At 47.2% G+C, this 16,541-nt stretch overlaps 1 protein-coding gene across 3 annotated transcripts in view; it reads right to left on the bottom strand.

Annotated features, from left to right (window-relative positions):
• AHNAK (AHNAK nucleoprotein) overlaps positions 1 to 16,541 on the bottom strand; it is a 78,521-nt gene that overhangs the window by 16,364 nt on the left and 45,616 nt on the right. For all 3 annotated transcript variants that reach the window (XM_060253946.1, XM_060253954.1, XM_060253939.1), the window contains exons 2-5: positions 6,600 to 6,693; positions 5,827 to 5,983; positions 2,957 to 3,144; positions 323 to 1,330 (exon numbers count right to left, since the gene is read on the bottom strand). In XM_060253946.1, the coding sequence (XP_060109929.1) occupies positions 323 to 1,330; positions 2,957 to 3,144; positions 5,827 to 5,983 (1,353 nt within the window). In that variant the 5' untranslated portion in view covers positions 6,600 to 6,693. The remainder of the gene's footprint in view (positions 1 to 322; positions 1,331 to 2,956; positions 3,145 to 5,826; positions 5,984 to 6,599; positions 6,694 to 16,541) is intronic.

Raw genomic sequence — 16,541 nt, forward strand, 5'->3', positions numbered from 1 at the left:
CACCTCCCAATTTTGGCCCCGAAATGTCCATGGCTCCTTTCACTTTTGCACTCTTGAGGTTCAAGTCAACATCTGCCATAGAGATGCTGGGTATCTTACCACTTATTTCAGGCTTGCTAAACTTGGATCCTTTCATGTGTGCATCAATGCTCACATCTGGAGACTGAATATCCACTTTGGGCCCTGAGATATCAATCCCCCCTTTAGGAACAGTCACATCCACAGCGGGGCCTGATGCAGAAAATTTAGGAAGTTTCATGTGAGGTATTTTAATGTTTCCTCCACCCATTTCTAATCCAGTGTCTGGAGCCCCGAGATCAACCCTGGGGCCTGCCAAAGTTGGAGAAGAAACTTTGACTCCACCCTTCAACTCAGGTCCTTTTAGACCCACATCCATCTGTGGCTGTTTAATTCCAGTGCCCCCCACCATATATGTGGGCCCCTTCAGAGAACCTTCTGGGCCTTTGAGAGTCACTGATGGAGCTGTCACGTCAAGTTGAGGAGCCTCCAAGTCAGAAGTTGGAGATGAAACACCAAATTTTGGCATTTTCATTGCAGGAAACGTTATTTTGTCTTTGCCTTCTATGCTTGACACAGGGATCTCAACTGAGGGACCTTTGAATCCACCTTGAATTTGGGGCCCTGAAACATTAACTGAGGGACCCTTCAGGTGTGGTGATGACAAACCGGCTTGCACTTGGGAGCCTGAGATACCAAATTGTGGCAGTTTACCTCCTGAAACTCCAGCTTTCAAGTCTACATCAGAGCCAACAGTTTTCCCATTAATTTCAGGTGCTGTGATATGAAAACCAGCTTCTGGGCCTTCTGATGGTCTTAAGTCTGTTCTCAGATCTACTCCTATGACATGAGGCCCAGAGATGCGAATATCAGTTGTCCCCACAGTGGGTTTATCTGTGCGAATTTCAGGAACTCCGATGTCCAACTTCCTGGAGGGTGATTCAGGTGTTCGTCCAGTATATGTAATGTCAGAAGGTCTTCCTGTCACCCCGGCATGGAAATCTGTTCTTGCTGACAAATCCCCATGTGGGATTTTGATTACAGTTTTCCCAGGCTCAGTTTCAATCTCTGTTTTGGAAATGTGGGTGAGTTCATGTTTTGGAATCTTGATTTTGAACTCTGGACTGGTGATGTCAATGTCTTTGGCACCTTCGCGTCCTGTTACGTCAACGGTATATGCGGTAACTCTCTTGGTAACGGTGATGGTTCTGCTTTGGGTTCCTGTGTGCTCAACTTCCATACCATCTTCTGATTTAAGACGTGGCTTAATTTTTGTCGTGTAGATCCGTTTGTACTCTTCATCATCCCCGCTCTGGAAAAGAAAGGAATGAGGTATTAAAGCTAAGCTTAACTGTAAATGTGAAAGGCTTATATCTACATCTCTTCTGCTTCTAGATCGGTGATGTCAAACATGTGGCCTGGGGGCTGAATCAGGCCCTCGATCAACTGGCTCTTGTCTGCTTCCTTCTCCCTCTCTCTTGTTTCCTTCTGCATCTCAGCTTGCTTTGCAAGGCTTGCTCAATTGCACAAGAGCTACAGAGCAAAACCTCTATTTTCTCTGTTGGTTGAGGCTCCTCTGGCTTCTGGTCCCCTGGGAAGGGAGGGAAAGAGCCAGAGCTTCCTTTGCCCAGTTCCCTGGATCCCATGGGAGAAATGCAAAGAAAGCACCTTTAAGACCAACAAGTGCTAATGTTTTAAGCATGTTTTATTTTATTTTTTTTAAAAAAAGAAATCTTTCATCATGTTTGTCTGTGGCCTTTATAAAGTTTATATCTCTGCTACCTAACCTTAAATAGGTACATACATGGCCCAGCCCAACAAGGTCTCATTTATGTCAGATCCGGCCCTCATAACAAATGAGTTTGACACTCCTGATTCCAGATCTATCTCTAGATGGTGGTGGAAAGTGGCATCCAGTTGCAGCTGACTTATGGCTAGCCTGCAGTGTTTTCAAGGCAACAGATGAACAGAGGTGGTTTGCCATTGCTTAGCTCTGCACAGCAACCCTGGAATTCCTTGGCGGTTACCCATTCACGTACTAGCCAAGGTCAGCTCTGCTTGCTTTCTGAGGTCTGATGAGCTCAGGCTAGCCTGGGCTATCAAGGTCAAGTCAGTTCTCCAGATACATCTGTTTAGCTACAAATACATCACAGTTTGTGGCAAAAAAAAATGTTCCTTTTAAGAACATCTGAAGCTACCTTGGAGTCAAACCAGTGGTCCATCTAGCCCAGTACTATCTATAATAATAATAATAATAAATTTTATTTATATCCCGCCCTCCCCACCTCGGCAGGCTCAGGGCGGCTAACAACATTTTATAAAAACATACAATAGTAGATAGTAGATAAAAGCCTTAAATTTAACAATATAAAACGTTAAAACATTAAACTTAATAACATTAAAACCAATCGTAATAAGTGCAGTTATTCAGCGGTATAGGTCTTCAAACCGCATTGGCGGATCTTTAATTACCGATCTTCTTAGCAGTCCAAGTGTGCAAGTTTAAAAAAGGCGGTCTTGCAGGCCCTGCGGAACTGATCAAGGTTCCGCAGGGCCTGCACCTCCTCGGGGAGTCGGTTCCATAGGGTAGGGGCCGCGATTGAAAATGCCTGTGCTCTAGTGTTCTGGTATTTAATCTCCTTCGGCCCAGGGATGGTCATTAGATTTTTCCCGACTGACCTCAGTGCTCTCTGGGGTTCATACGGGGAAAGACGGTCTACTCCAATCAGCAGCAGTTCCCCAGTAACCCTCCCAAGTACCATAACATAATGACCAACAATTCAAATCTTTAGAACAATTGCATGTTGAATTGCTCTGATGTCTGGAATATCCAGAACACCAAAGATCATAGGAACGAACCAGGGTCAAGTGCCTCTAAAATTCCTTAGCATACACCATGGGCCTTCCTCCGTTAATCACCTCTAAACCACGTACTCACCAGAACAACTTCTGGACTCCTCGAGGTAAATACATCCTGTGACCAAGACTGTCCCGGCAATGGCGATCGGTCTCCTTTCCTCTGCAGCCGAAGGCCCACGGTGTGGTGGCCCACGTTTTTCAGGATCTGTGTGACCTCCCCAGACTGCAGGTTGTCAAAGTAGATTGTGGCACTCACTATCTGATCTCCTGGGAGGGAGGGAGGGGGGAGAAATGTACACACACAAAAAGAGAAGATGTTTAGGCGCTCCAAACTGGACATAAGAAAATCCCAGTTAAAACACAGCAGAAGTCTATCTAATTCAACACCCTGACAGTGACCAGCCAGTTGCCTCCAAGAAACCCACAAGCAGGCCAGGGAGGCAAAATTTCTTGCTTACTTGCTCCTCAGTCATGGTATTCAGATACACAGCCTCCAAACACAGAAGGACTACTTAGTTATGATTGCTAATAAACACTGATGGCCCTCTCCCCTTATATATTAATGTCACTGGGGGATTCCCAAGTTCTAGTATCCTGGGAGAAAACCAATCTGTCTCCTTTCTTCCCATTTTGGCAGATGCAGCTTCTCATATGAGGAGGCGGAGTGATAGAGTTACACCTACCAAAATAGACCGGTCCTCTGGAAAGTGTCTAAAAAGTGTAAAGCCATCTAGAGTTGGGGTATGCAGAAGCAGAGTGGCACCTTGAAGATGGACAGAATGTTATTCCTCCATCAGCCTTAATGGACCACCATCCCACATGAATCCTCCTATGGCAGCAAATATGATAAATTAATTAGGCACAACTGAGGCCGTGAAGCAGTAACCCACAGGGAATTTAATTTATTCGCAGTTTTTATCCTGCCCTTCCTTATGGAACTAAAGCACAGTAGATCTCCCCTCTTCCATTTGGGATCAGACCAGTGCCCTTTGGGATCAGACCAGTGCCCAGCATCCTGTTTCACACAGTGGCTGAGCAGTTGCCCTGGAGGACTGCCGAACAAGGCTTAGAGGAAAAGGAACCTGATGTTGCCTTCTAGCACTGGGTTCTAGAGGTTGAATGCATCTTAATATGGAGGTTCCCTTTACTAAATGTCGCCATTGATGGACTTATTTTCCATGAAGATAGATCAAGATGGGTAGCCATGTCTGTTTAGGGTTGCCAAGTGTCCTGCGTCCTCCGGCGGGGGACTTTTTCGTGTGTGAAAAGCAATGTCATCACCCACAAGTGATGTCATCGTGCCAACATCACGCACCAGCCGCTCTAGGCGTCTTCAGGAAAACTCCATGGTTTTCCCAGATGCTCTAGCAACTTGGGAGAGGGAAACTCTATGGTACCTATTGTTTTCCCTCCCAAATTGCTTGAGTGCTCGGGAAAACCATAGAGTTTTCCCGGAAACGCCTAGAGCGGCCGGTGTGTGACGTCACCCGTGCAATAACATCACCCACAATGTGTGCCGGCGGGTTAGGAACCTCCAGGGCAGGAGAACCCCTGCCTAGCCTGGGGGCTTGCAGCTCTATGTCTGTCTTCAGATATCCTCCATGAATTTTTCCCTTCACAACAACCCTACAAGGTAAGTTAGGCTAAGAGAACAACCAGTTCCCATGTGAGCTTCATAGCTGAATGGTTTTTTGAATCCAGGCCTCTGCCCGTCCGGTACTTCACCATCCCACATGAATCCTCCCACGGCTTTTTTTTGTAGCAGGAACTCCTTTGCATATTAGGCTACACCCCCCCTGATGTAGCCAATCCTCCAAGAGCTTACAGGGCTCTTCTTATAGGGTCTACTATAAGCTCTTGGGAGGATTGGCTACGTCAGGGGGGTGTAGCTTAATATGCAAAGGAGTTCCTGCTCCCAGAAAAAGCCCTGAATCCTCCTATTCCTTTCTCAAGTGTGCACTTGTTGTTTGGCCATCAAGTCACAGCTGACTTATGGCCATCCCTGGTGGGGTTTTCAAGGCAAAATCCTATCGGGGGTAGTTTGTCATTGCCTGCCTCTGCATCACAATACTGGCATTTCTTGGTGGTCTCTCATCCAAATACCGACAAAGGTCAACCCTCCTTTGCTTCTAAGATCTGGCAAGGTTGCGCTAGCCAGATCAAGGCAGAATTTCTAGCTTTTAATAAAAGCAGAACATGTAGGTGAGGACAGCCGAACCCTGGCGGGTCCTTCCCTTGATTTCACATGGCTCAGATATTCTCTGCATTTTTCTTCAAGCCACCTTCAATACCATAAGCAAGGCTGGCTATAGCTGGGGGAAAGTGATGATTCACAGGAGCACAATGAAGGCAGCAAGGACAGATCTCGGTTCTCCTTGCCCTCATGTTCTGCTTCTGTTTAAAAAAACCAGACTCTCCTGCCAAGGGCTGTTTTTTTTTAAGCAGGAACACAGTCCCGGCTAGCTTGGTGTCAGGGGTGTGGCCTAATATTCAAATGAGTCTCTGCTGGGCTTTTTCTACAAAAAAAGCCCTGCTCCTGCCCAACTCCTACTTTAGGGAACCTTTCTTGTCATTACAAATGCCTGTCTAGAAGAAGAAGAAGACTGCAGATTTATACCCGGCCCTTCTCTCTGAATCAGAGACTCAGAGTAGCTTACAATCTCCTATATCTTCTCCCCCCACAACAGACACCCTGTGAGGTGGGTGGGGCTGAGAGGGCTCTCCCAGAAGCTGTCCTTTCAAGGACAACTCTTGCAAGAGCTATGACTAACCCAAGGCCATTCCAGCAGCTGCAAGTAGAGGAGTGGGGAATCAAACCCGGTTCTCTCAGATAAGAGTCCGCACACTTAACCACGACACCAAACTGGCTCTCTAAGCAGGCTTTCTAGTCTTTGTTTTAGATACAACAAGCTTCTCTCCAGCACCATCTGGGCCCTCTTCTCTACTGACCTTCCTTCACGACTCCTGCTTTAGCAGCCGGCGAATCCTCCGTCACCTGTTTCACAAACACACCCTCTTCCGTCTGCTCAATATTGAGGCCACGAGAGCCACTTCCTTGCCAGTCTGGGAGCAGAATCTCCCGAGTGTCTTCTTCCTCCTTCTCCATCTTTAAAAAAAAAGAAAGAACAAAGATAAGAACATAAGAGAAGCCATGTTGGATCAGGCCAATGGCCCATCCAGTCCAACACTCTGTGTCACACAGTGGCCAAAAAAACCAAGTGCCATCAAGAGGTCCACCAGTGGGGCTAGAAGCCCTTCCACTGTGCTCCCCCCTTCCACAAGAATTCAGAGCATCACTGCCCCAGACACAGAGTTCCAACAATAAGCTGCGGCTAACAGCCACCTCTGCTCCATATGCTTATCTTGAAGCTGTCTATGCTTGTAGCCGCCGCCACCTCCGGCAGTGAATTCCACATGTCAATCACCCTATAGGTGAAGAAGTATAAAGTAGAAAAACTGAAAAAAGGGGGAAATTTATGGGCTGGGTTTGAGTAGTTTACACTCAGAAAAAAGGAATACATTTTGCACAGAGGCAACACAAATTCTGCACACAGAAACACTGGATTCAGCAACGTGAATTCTGCAAAACAGATTTTTACATTTGGGCTCCTTGGAGGAAATCAGGACAAATATCTCATAAATGAATAAACAGGAGAGAGGTGCTTTCATTTCTGAATGAAAAGGAAAACAAGAACTAGTGAGGCCAACGTTCAGTCACCCACCTTTCTGGGACTTTGGTCCAGGCGGGAACCGCCCCAGGAATTCCCTTCTTGTCACTTGCCAATCCTTTGGTACTGTCGGTTCCAACTTGCCAGCCTAGAAGAGAAAAGAAAAGCCTGTCATTGGTTGGTAAATGTAAACAGGTTTCTGTGGCATCCAGCTGTGCCCCGAGTGTGTGTTTACAGCGATTGTGCAACTTCAGGGAGAAAAACCCACCAGTATTCTATCGGCTCTCGAATTTTGAGAGTGTAAGTTTTCCAATTGTTTTCATTTTAAAATTAAAGTTTCTAGCTCTGACGGATGCAAAAGGTAGGCAGGCGTGTTCAAGTGTGTTGGCAACAACACAGGATACAATTTCCAAGTCCAGAGCAGAACTAAGAAGACTGGTGGAGAGAGAAAATCAGATACTTTTGAAAAGGGAGATGGATGAGGAAGGCACCCCGTTGTTTTCTCAGCATTCTGCCAGTTTTGCATGACTTGCAAGCTCCAACATCCCTACACTAAATACCAACTGGCTCCATAAATGATGATGCTCTATCTGCCATCCTCTACTAGGAAAAGTTCCAAGGGAGCTCATATTCCTCCAGAGGGAACCCTGGGGATATCCCTATGACTGCTGCAGATACGACATCAGAACTGCCTTTCCAGATCAGACTGAGGGTCCATCTAGCCCAGCATCCCGTTCCCAGCAGTAAATTAGCCAGAGGCCTCTGGGAAGTCCCACCAGCTCTCCCTGTCATCCGTCTGCTGCAAATAATAAAGGTAAACCACTGGGCATGAAGGCTTTATTTAGCTGGCCATCTTAATATTGTTTCGGCCTTTAAAGACATCATTTCAACCAGTCAACAGTGCCTTGTGCAGAGAAGGACTTTCTCTTGTCCATCCTGGCCCTACAGCCAATTTGTTGTATGCGCTGCTTTAGTATTACCACGAAGGGCCATACATTTCCCATCCCACCTCTCCTCACCATTCATAACTTGTTAACATCGCAGTCGTGAACACACAAAGCTGCCTTATACTGAATCAGGCCCTTGGTCCATCAAGGCCAGTCTTGTCTCCTCAGACCGGCCAGGATCTCAGGCAGAGAGAGGTCTTTCACATCACCTACAACCTGGACTTTCGGGGACTGAATCTGGGATCTGCTACACATCGAGCAGTTGCTCTATCACTGCATCACAGGCCCTCTCCTCTCTCAAAAATGCATCTTTTGCTGAACTACAAAGCCCCAAACATCATTCTCTTTCCTTCTGATCCAGAGTTGCCTCGGGGATCGAGCCTGGGAAGCATGGCCTCTGGAAGGGAGATCAACAGAAATGCAACGCCACAGAGTCCACCACCCACAGCGGCCATTTTCTCCAGGGAAACTGATCACTGTAGCCTAGAGATCAGTTGTAATCCCAGGAGAAGAACCCTATTCCAGCCCCCTTGACTTGAACTCTTCCCGGTTTTACAATAACACCAACAACACCGCAGCTACCAAGTCCTTTAAACACTCACACCTAGGGCTTTTTTTGTAGCAGGAGCTCCTTTGCATATTAGGCCACACACCCCTGATGTAGCCAATCCTCCTGGAGCTTACAGTAAACCCTGTACTAGGAGCCCTGTAAGCTCTTGGAGGATTGGCTACATCAGGGGTGTGTGGCCTAACATGCAAAGGAGTTCCTGCTACAAAAAAAGCCCTCACACCCAAATAGTGTTGGCAGAGATGAACCCAGTCCTGTCCCCTTGCTCCAGCCTACCCACTCTGTGCCTTCTGCACTGGCTGAGTGCAGCACATGACAGCTGGCCGATTCCAAAGTGCGAGCATGTGAAGTATGGTACACATGCCACAGGGAATGCAAAGAGCGCTCTTTCCCTCTCTCTGTCCTCTGAAACGAGGGACCACCAGGGGACAAACTCCTCTGGCATGCAGGGAAACAACATACAACGTCAAATGAGCTGTAGGGCTTATGTTTCCACCAGCGCTCGACCCACATAGACTGTTCCCAGGGCATAGACCTAGAACATGTGAAACAGCAGAAAGGATATTTCCTCTGAATATGTGCAGAATGCTGTTTCCCCTCATAAGTCTACAAGTCCGTTGTTTTCTTAGGGTTTCTCGTTTTGCTGAACAATTGCAATTCATCATCTGAAAACACACATTAGGCAGAGAAGATAGGTTTAAGTGACAGCTACTAACGGTGATAGGTTAAAATAAAACTTCCCGTTTCAAAGGCAGTCTAGCTTCACAGCTTGCTTCTGAACTCCCCAGAGGTATTGGATGGGCTACTGCCAAAGTAGCTGGATCTTGGCAGGCGTTTTTTACATAGAAAAAGCCCAGCAGGAACTCATTTGCATATTAGACCACACACCCCCAGGCACCAAGCCAGCCGGAACTGCATTCCTGCTCAAACAAAGCCTTGGATCTTGGTATTCTCTATCAAACACAGAGAGGGGAGATGTAAACACCTACTTGCTATTAATCATGATAACTAAAAATGGACCATCCATACGCAGGAACAGTCTGCCTCTGAGGAGGCACAAGCAAGAGGTGCTGATGTCATGCTCAGCTTGTGGAGCTTCTGGGAGGCATCCAGGTGGCCACAGCTGGAAACAGAATGTGCCCTAGATGGACTTGAGCAGCTCTTCCTCTGTGCAGTTATTTAAAGCTGTCTTTTTAAAAGACCATCTCTACCAGCGGAAGATTAATTTCTAATTAACAGCACAATTCATACATTTTTCCTTTCTGGCATAATTCCCAGTGAGATGGCAAACCCACATCTGGACTGCAGTGGGTTGGGGAAACACCTGGAGATTTTAAGGTGCACCAGCCTGAAGAGGGCGGGGTTTGGGGAGTGGAGACACCTCAGCAGGGTATAATGCAAGAGAGTCCTGCTTCCAACGTGGCCGTTTTCTAGTCTGGAGACCAATCTAAAATATTGTGCTTTATTTTAACTATTTAATTATTATAACTGTTTTAACAATTTTCTAAAATTCCTGTTGTGATCTGCCCTGAACCTGCTTCAAGGGAGGGTAGAATATAACTCAAAATAATAAAAATAATACTGAGAGATCTCCAGGCCCCACCTGGAGGTTGGCATCCCTTTGCCTGTAGTGTTTCAGACTGTAGGCGACTGAAGGGACCTTTTCAACAATATATATATATTCTTCTGTATATTTCAGTTTGGCCAGAGGTCTTGGAGAGTTTGGGGGTTGTTTGTTGTTTTTTTGCCACCTTCTGGGCACAGGTCACTGGCGTGTGCAGGGGGGAGGTATTTCCTGTATTGTGTGGGGGTTGGACTAGATGACCCTGGAGACCCTTTCCGACGCTATGATTTTGCAAAGCAAGGCAGGGCTGGCCCTGGTCAGTGTTTGGACAGGAGACACCAGGGCTGTGACCCTGAATCAGACAAGGGCAAACCATCTCTGAACGTCTCTTGCCTTGAAAGTCTCATGAGGTCGCGGTAAATCAAGCTGTGACTTGACGGGGCGGGGGGAGCAAAAGCCTTCTCCCTGAAAGGCTAGTTTTCTATCAGCAGGGGCCTCATTGCATCCTTCCATTCCTCCTAGAGAGCTCCGTCAGCGTCCCTTGCGGGGAGGGAAGAACTTAATCCCTGGCGGTGCAGCCGGAGGGAGGCCGGCAGGGAAGAGGGACACGTTGCATCATCTCCCAGGCATGTCTCGTCCTGCCGCTGCACGGGCTCGCCAGAGGGCGCTGCCGCTCTCCCAAGGCCGGGCCCCGCACGCCCACCCCGGCCGCCGAAGCCGCCCAGCCTGCTGCGCTGTGCCAGCTCTCTCGGCGACGCGCGAAAGAAAGTTTTCCATTTTCCCAGCAGCTCCAGACGTGCACGCTCAGGTCATGCGGGAAACCTGATCAGCCCCGAGGAAAAGGAGGAGGAGGAGGGAGGCCGGGCGGGCATGCCTATCGAGGAGGGCACCGCTGGCACCGACCTCAACCGCTCGCCCGCTCTGGGGAACCCAGCAGAGACAACGCTTTAGCTGGGAAGGTTAACACTGAGAAGCCTCTCTCATAGGGTTGCCAAGCCCCAGGTGGGAGCAGGGGGTCCCCCGGTTTGGAGGCCCTCTCCCTGCTTCAGGGTCATCAGAAAGCGGGAAGGGGAGGGAAATGTCTGCTGGGCACTCCATTATTCCCTATGGAGACCGATTCCCATAGGGTACAATGGAGATTTGATCTGTGGGTATCTGGGGCGGCTGTTTTTTGAGGTAGAGGCACTATTTCAGCATAGCATCCGGTGCCTCTCTTCAAAGCACCCTCCCAAGTTTCAAAAAGATCGGTCCAGGGGGTCCAATTCTATTGAGTCCCCAAAGAAGGTGCCCCTACACTATTTCCACTGAAAGGAAGGCATTTACATGTGATGACCATAACTCTCTTTGGCGTTCAATTATGCTTGTCACAACCTGTCTCCTGGCTCCACCTCAGTGTCTCCTGGCTCCACTCCCAAAGTCTCCTGGCTCCATCCCCAAAGTCCTCAAATATTTCTTGAATTGGACTTGCCAACCATACTCTTGCAACAGGCTTTCTCTGGGGCCTCTCATGACGGCGGATCCACTTGTTATAAGGGCGATCATTTCATTCTCTCCCCACATTTTCTTTAAGCAACCTTGTGGGGAGGGGGTTGCAGTGGGTGAAGGCTGGGCCAGGGTGCAGAAGGAGAAGGATTTAACCCCCTCCCCTGCACCATTTCCCCCCCCCCCTCAAAGGACACCTTTCCCCTAGGGTTGCCACTGCCTCCAGGTGAGGCCAACATTACAAGGAATCTCCAGACAACAGCAATCGCTTCCCCTGGAAGAAACGACTGGTCTACATGGTGGACTCTGTGGCGTTTTAATCCCTTCCCAAATCTCACTCTCACCAGGCTCCATTCCCAAATCTGCAGAGATTTCCCCACCTGAAGTTGGCATCCCAAAATTGCAACTAAGAGGGGAAATCAGGAAGCTGTAATGGAGGAAACAGTGAGAATGATAAAGGCGGGCGGGGGGGGGGGTGCTTTTCCCCAGCACTATGGCCTCAATCCAGTTTTAGTCTGAAAGGAAATATCTGGAAATCCAATTACCGATCTCTCACATAAGGTCTAGTTCGGTCCTCAGACTTTCCAGTGTCTCACAGATGAAAATACAGATATACAGGGTGCTTTTTGTGTAGAAAAAGCCCAGCAGGAACTCATTTGCATATTAGGCCACGTGCCCTGACATCACCCCAGTCATCCCACAAAACAAAGGGCTGTTTTGTAGAAAAGGCCCAGCATGAACTCATTTGCACATTAGGCCACACCCCCTGACACCAAGCCAGCAGGAACTGCGTTCCTATGCATTCCTGCTCAAAAAAAGCCCTGGAAGGAAAAAAAATTCCTGGAAAGAAAGGCATCTTTCAATGCAGTTATAAATAATGTGACTGAGTGGCTGGAATTTACAATGTTATTTTGGCAATTAATATGAACACAAAAAGTAAATATTAAAGCCGTGAATGCTTTCAGCTGAGCCCTAGTTTTCACTAAGAACGTAATTTCTGTAATATGATTGCCAAAGCTGCCTTGGCTAGGCTTTGCACTCATGTTATCTTCCACATGCCTTCTACTTGTCTTTGGGTATGTTTACCTTCTCTGGGAACTGAATCTCACAACAGTGAAGGAATGTGGTGGAAATGATCCCCCCACCATCATTCTAGTACATGGGGAACCCAATATTGCACTTTACAAATGTGTGACCTTGAAAAGGTGCTTTGTAAGGCAAACTATAATAAAGGAGGTTGTATTTTTGAAATCCGGGGTATGCAACCACATCCCCTAGAACTGGCTTCAACTCACTGCCATAATAGGCAACCTGATTTTCTGCTTCGGTCAACTCCTCCCCTCCAATTGCATTTCTATACCAAAGGAAAGCTGCACCTGTTGAACTGCAGGCTTTCACTACAGCAGTTCTCGGGTTGTATCCCCTGTTACAATCCTAGTCAGCTAAACTTTTGTCCTGGGGATGCTCCACCCCCTTCAGAACCTGGCAATGCCTTACATTCCACAAGGGGGGGAAATATTCTCTGAATGTGGGCGGGGCAAGGAATGAGCCCTGTTTACCTTGTTGGTGAGGCAGCCTTTGCTTCACTCCCCTCTGAAATATATATAATTTTTAACAAAAAAGGCAAAGGTAGAGAAAGGGCCTGGATCCACAGAAACCACAGGATTGGTCCTAGAAAACAACTTTCAATCAAATTATTTCGATCAGAGTTCAACTGGAATCTGAGATTTTGCAAAGCTTCACCCAAGAGTCTAAACTGATGCCATCTAGGGTTTGCCAAGATAGAAGGAGCTACACCCTAGAAAACAAGATCTGCCGATGGACAGACAGGCGTGGTGGGGATTGCGGCTGATTTCAGCTGGATTTCTCCCCTCCGCACACACACCAACCATTAAACTGGCAAGGAAACAAAGAATTTCTGGGGGGGGGGGGCAGGAATCTTCGTGACAGAAAAACATTCTCTCTTGCAAGGCCTAGTTAGTTTTTGGAAGGATGCCTGGCAGGATTTTTGCTGCCCCAGCAAATGAGAGGGGTTTGGTTTCCCTCCTCAGCACCACTTTCAGCGCTCACAATCAAAGTCCTCTCCGTATTCATAAAATGGTTAATCCATTTCTCTCTGCGTGTGTGTTTTAAAAGGTATGTGGTTCAACTACCACAGCCGTCCAAACACGACATCAAATGTCAATAGTTTTGGAATCCTAAAACTGAAAAAAGAAAAGCAGAGCTAGATGCTTAAGCAGAAATTGTGATTGCAAACCTAGTGGTTCCCCTCCCCCCCCCCCCATCCATATACTGTTTAATTCATTACCGGACTGGAGCAAAAGGCGGCTGTCTAGATGCCGAACTGGAAAGCAAAGTGGCTTCATTTTCCACCATTTTGTCCCACTACTGACCTCCTGCCAAGATGCACACACACACACAGACACACCATTTCACAGCCTCCTCATAGCACACCTGGAGTCTCACTCACTGCAACAAGAGGGGGAAGTGGATAAGAGAAGCCTCAGCTCTCCAGTTTCCAAATTTAGCAGTGGATTTAGAAAGGGGAATCACCGGGTGGCCGTCTGGCAACTCTACTGATGCTTTGGGAACGGCACGGCCCAAGGCACTGCAAAGGATCCTGGGACCCACTTCCCAAATGATATGCTTAAGGTCTCCTGAATTCATTACTGATGCAAGCAGTCAGCCTGACACTGCCAATGACACTGGGAAGAAATGGAGGAGCAGTGGCTCAGGGGCTAGAGCATCTGCTCTTCGTACAGAAGGTCCCAGGTTCAATCCCCAGCATCTCCAGTTTAAAATATCTCTGCCTGAAACTCTGAAAAGTTGTTGCTAGTCGTAGTGGATAGATCAATGGTCTGTCACTACAAGGCTTAGCAGTCAGGTTAGAATGGATTAAAAGAAGTATGTACTTCTTCACCCAAAGAGTGATTAACACATGGAATTCACTGCCACAGGAGGTGGTGGCAGCTACAAGCATAGACCGCTTCAAGAGGAGATTGGATAAGCATACGGAGCAGAGGTCCATCAGTGGCTATTAGCCATAGTGTATTGATGGGATTCTCTGTCTGGGACAGTGATGGTCTGTATTCTTGGTGCTTGGGGGGGCGGGTGGATAGTGGAGGGCTTCTAGTGTCCTGGTCCCACTGGTGGTCTCCTGATGGCACCTGGGGTTTTGTTTTGTTTTGGTTTTTGGCCACAGTGTGACAGAGTGTTGGACTGGATGGGCCATTGGCCTGATCCAACATCCAAGAACTAATCAGGGCAAGCCCTGCTTAGTTTCCAAGATCTGGCAACGTTGGGCTATCCTGGGCCATTCCTGGAAGAAGCATTTTCTAAAGATGATCCAGCAGCAGACCGATACAGTGCACCAAGCATCACCCATTCAGGATGCATTCTGGACAGCACAACCAGCCAGGGGTGTCCAAAAGACTTTTTGGTGCAATGCCAACATTAGGGGCTTCTTTGGCAACAGACCCATTTGGACCTCTTTGAGCGAGCAAGATCTGGTTCTCAACCTATGACTGGGCTGTACCATCATTGCAGACAGCAAGTAGAGGCCTCCGTGCAAAATCTGGACATAGAAACTTAGCATTTCAAGGAACATCCTGTCTTGACATGTCAGTTTTCTACAGGCGAGGAATAGCACACAGGAAAAGCACTGTCGTGAACTGCGCAGAACAGCATTCTATCACGTGAGCTCCAACCCTCATTCTCCCAGATATAGGTTGACTACCTCTCTAACAGCTAGGTCTTAGGGTATATATAAAATATGTTTGAATAGAGCTTGCTGTGTTTTATTTTGTTTTTCTTACTGCAGCACAAGCCCAACTTCCCGCAGCCTTCACACTGGACCAAACCAATGTACCTGCCAGTGCTTTAGACACTAGTTGATTTGCCTGTTTTTTTCTTTCCTTGTGCTTCAAGCATCACTTGTGGATTTATTAATTTTTTTAAAAAAAGAATACTAAGTTACAAAACTGCAGGGTTTGTGAGGACACAGCCACTGGCCAATCAGTGCTGCATATAGCCAGCTACTACTACCAGGTGAAAAAACTGGTTTTCACCTAGCTCAGCCCTGTTGAAGAGTAATAATGGCAATTATTCTCTTACTGGAAGCCTTACACTGCCCTGTAATGTAGAGCTAGCATTATTCCCCTATGGCAGATGCGTGGCTTGCCTAGCACCACTCTGTGAGTTTGTTACAATGGTTGGATTTGAACCAGGAACATTTCAGGGGGGTTTTAACCGCTACACGACTGATGACTGTGAATTTATACCCTGCCCTTCTCTCTGATTCAGAGACTCAGAGCGGCTTACAATCTCCTATATCTTCTTCCCCCACAACAGGCACGCTGTGAGGTAGGTGGGGTTGAGAGGGCTCTCCCAGCAGCTGCCCTTTCAAGGACAACTCCTGTAATAGCTATGCCTAACCCAAGGCCATTCCAGCAGCTGTAAGTGGAGGAGCGGGGAATCAAACCCGGTTCTGCCAGATAAGAGTCCGCACACTTAACCACTACACCAAACTGGCTCACCAAAGGCTCTTCCATGCCAGGTCAGCCAAACAAATTAATGTACATTTGGGCCTCCCTTACCAGGAAGTGATTTTTTATAGAACTCACTGGGATTTAATTCTGAGCAAACATGTTAAGAAACCAACTGTCAGCCTCCTCTGCTGTTTCTGGACATCACAGCAATAACTCCTTGAGGTCTAGAACACCATGATTTTTTTTTTTCATTTTAAAAAGCAGGATTGTACCAAACTATCAAACCAATGAATAAAACTGAGATCACAAGAACCTCTTTCACAAGGTTGTTGAGAGAGATACATGTAAAGCCCCATGAGGCCTCTGAAACTAAATAATCTCATTTTTAGTGTGAGGTAAACTTTCTCACTCAGAATTTATATGGGGGGAATTTATGATCTGGGGAAATAACTTTCCGCTGCTGCCCAATGTATAAAATCTCAAGTTGCGCTTTCATAACACACAAGAAGAAGTGTGCTGTTCAGAACCCAGTCATCTCTGACCTTACAGAGGTAGAATGTCCTATTTTATTTGTTCAGTCTATTCATAGAAAACTTTTGGATTGAAAGCCTTTGAAATGGTTTCTGTTATTCAGCACTCAAGACAATCAAATCAACTTTTTAAAAATGCATATCTCCACTCAATATCGAACAAAGTCCGGCCACAAGTTCCAGCTGCACTAGTAAGTATTTCCTACCTACCCCTTCAGCGTCGTATCTGCTAATTTAGCTCAAAGCTTCCACAATTTGTTTCATGATTAAAATATACCTTGCCTTTCCCACTTGCCTCAACACAGTTTACAAATCTGAAGTCACACATTACAAATAAAAACCCAATACCGCCTCTCTTCGCCCTTAGAAGATGCCGGTTCTTCACAGCCCCTCAAAAGTCGTGGTAAGAAAGACAGCC

Source organism: Heteronotia binoei, chromosome 1 (assembly GCF_032191835.1).
Source record: "Heteronotia binoei isolate CCM8104 ecotype False Entrance Well chromosome 1, APGP_CSIRO_Hbin_v1, whole genome shotgun sequence".
Taxonomy (NCBI): Eukaryota; Metazoa; Chordata; class Lepidosauria; order Squamata; family Gekkonidae; genus Heteronotia; species Heteronotia binoei.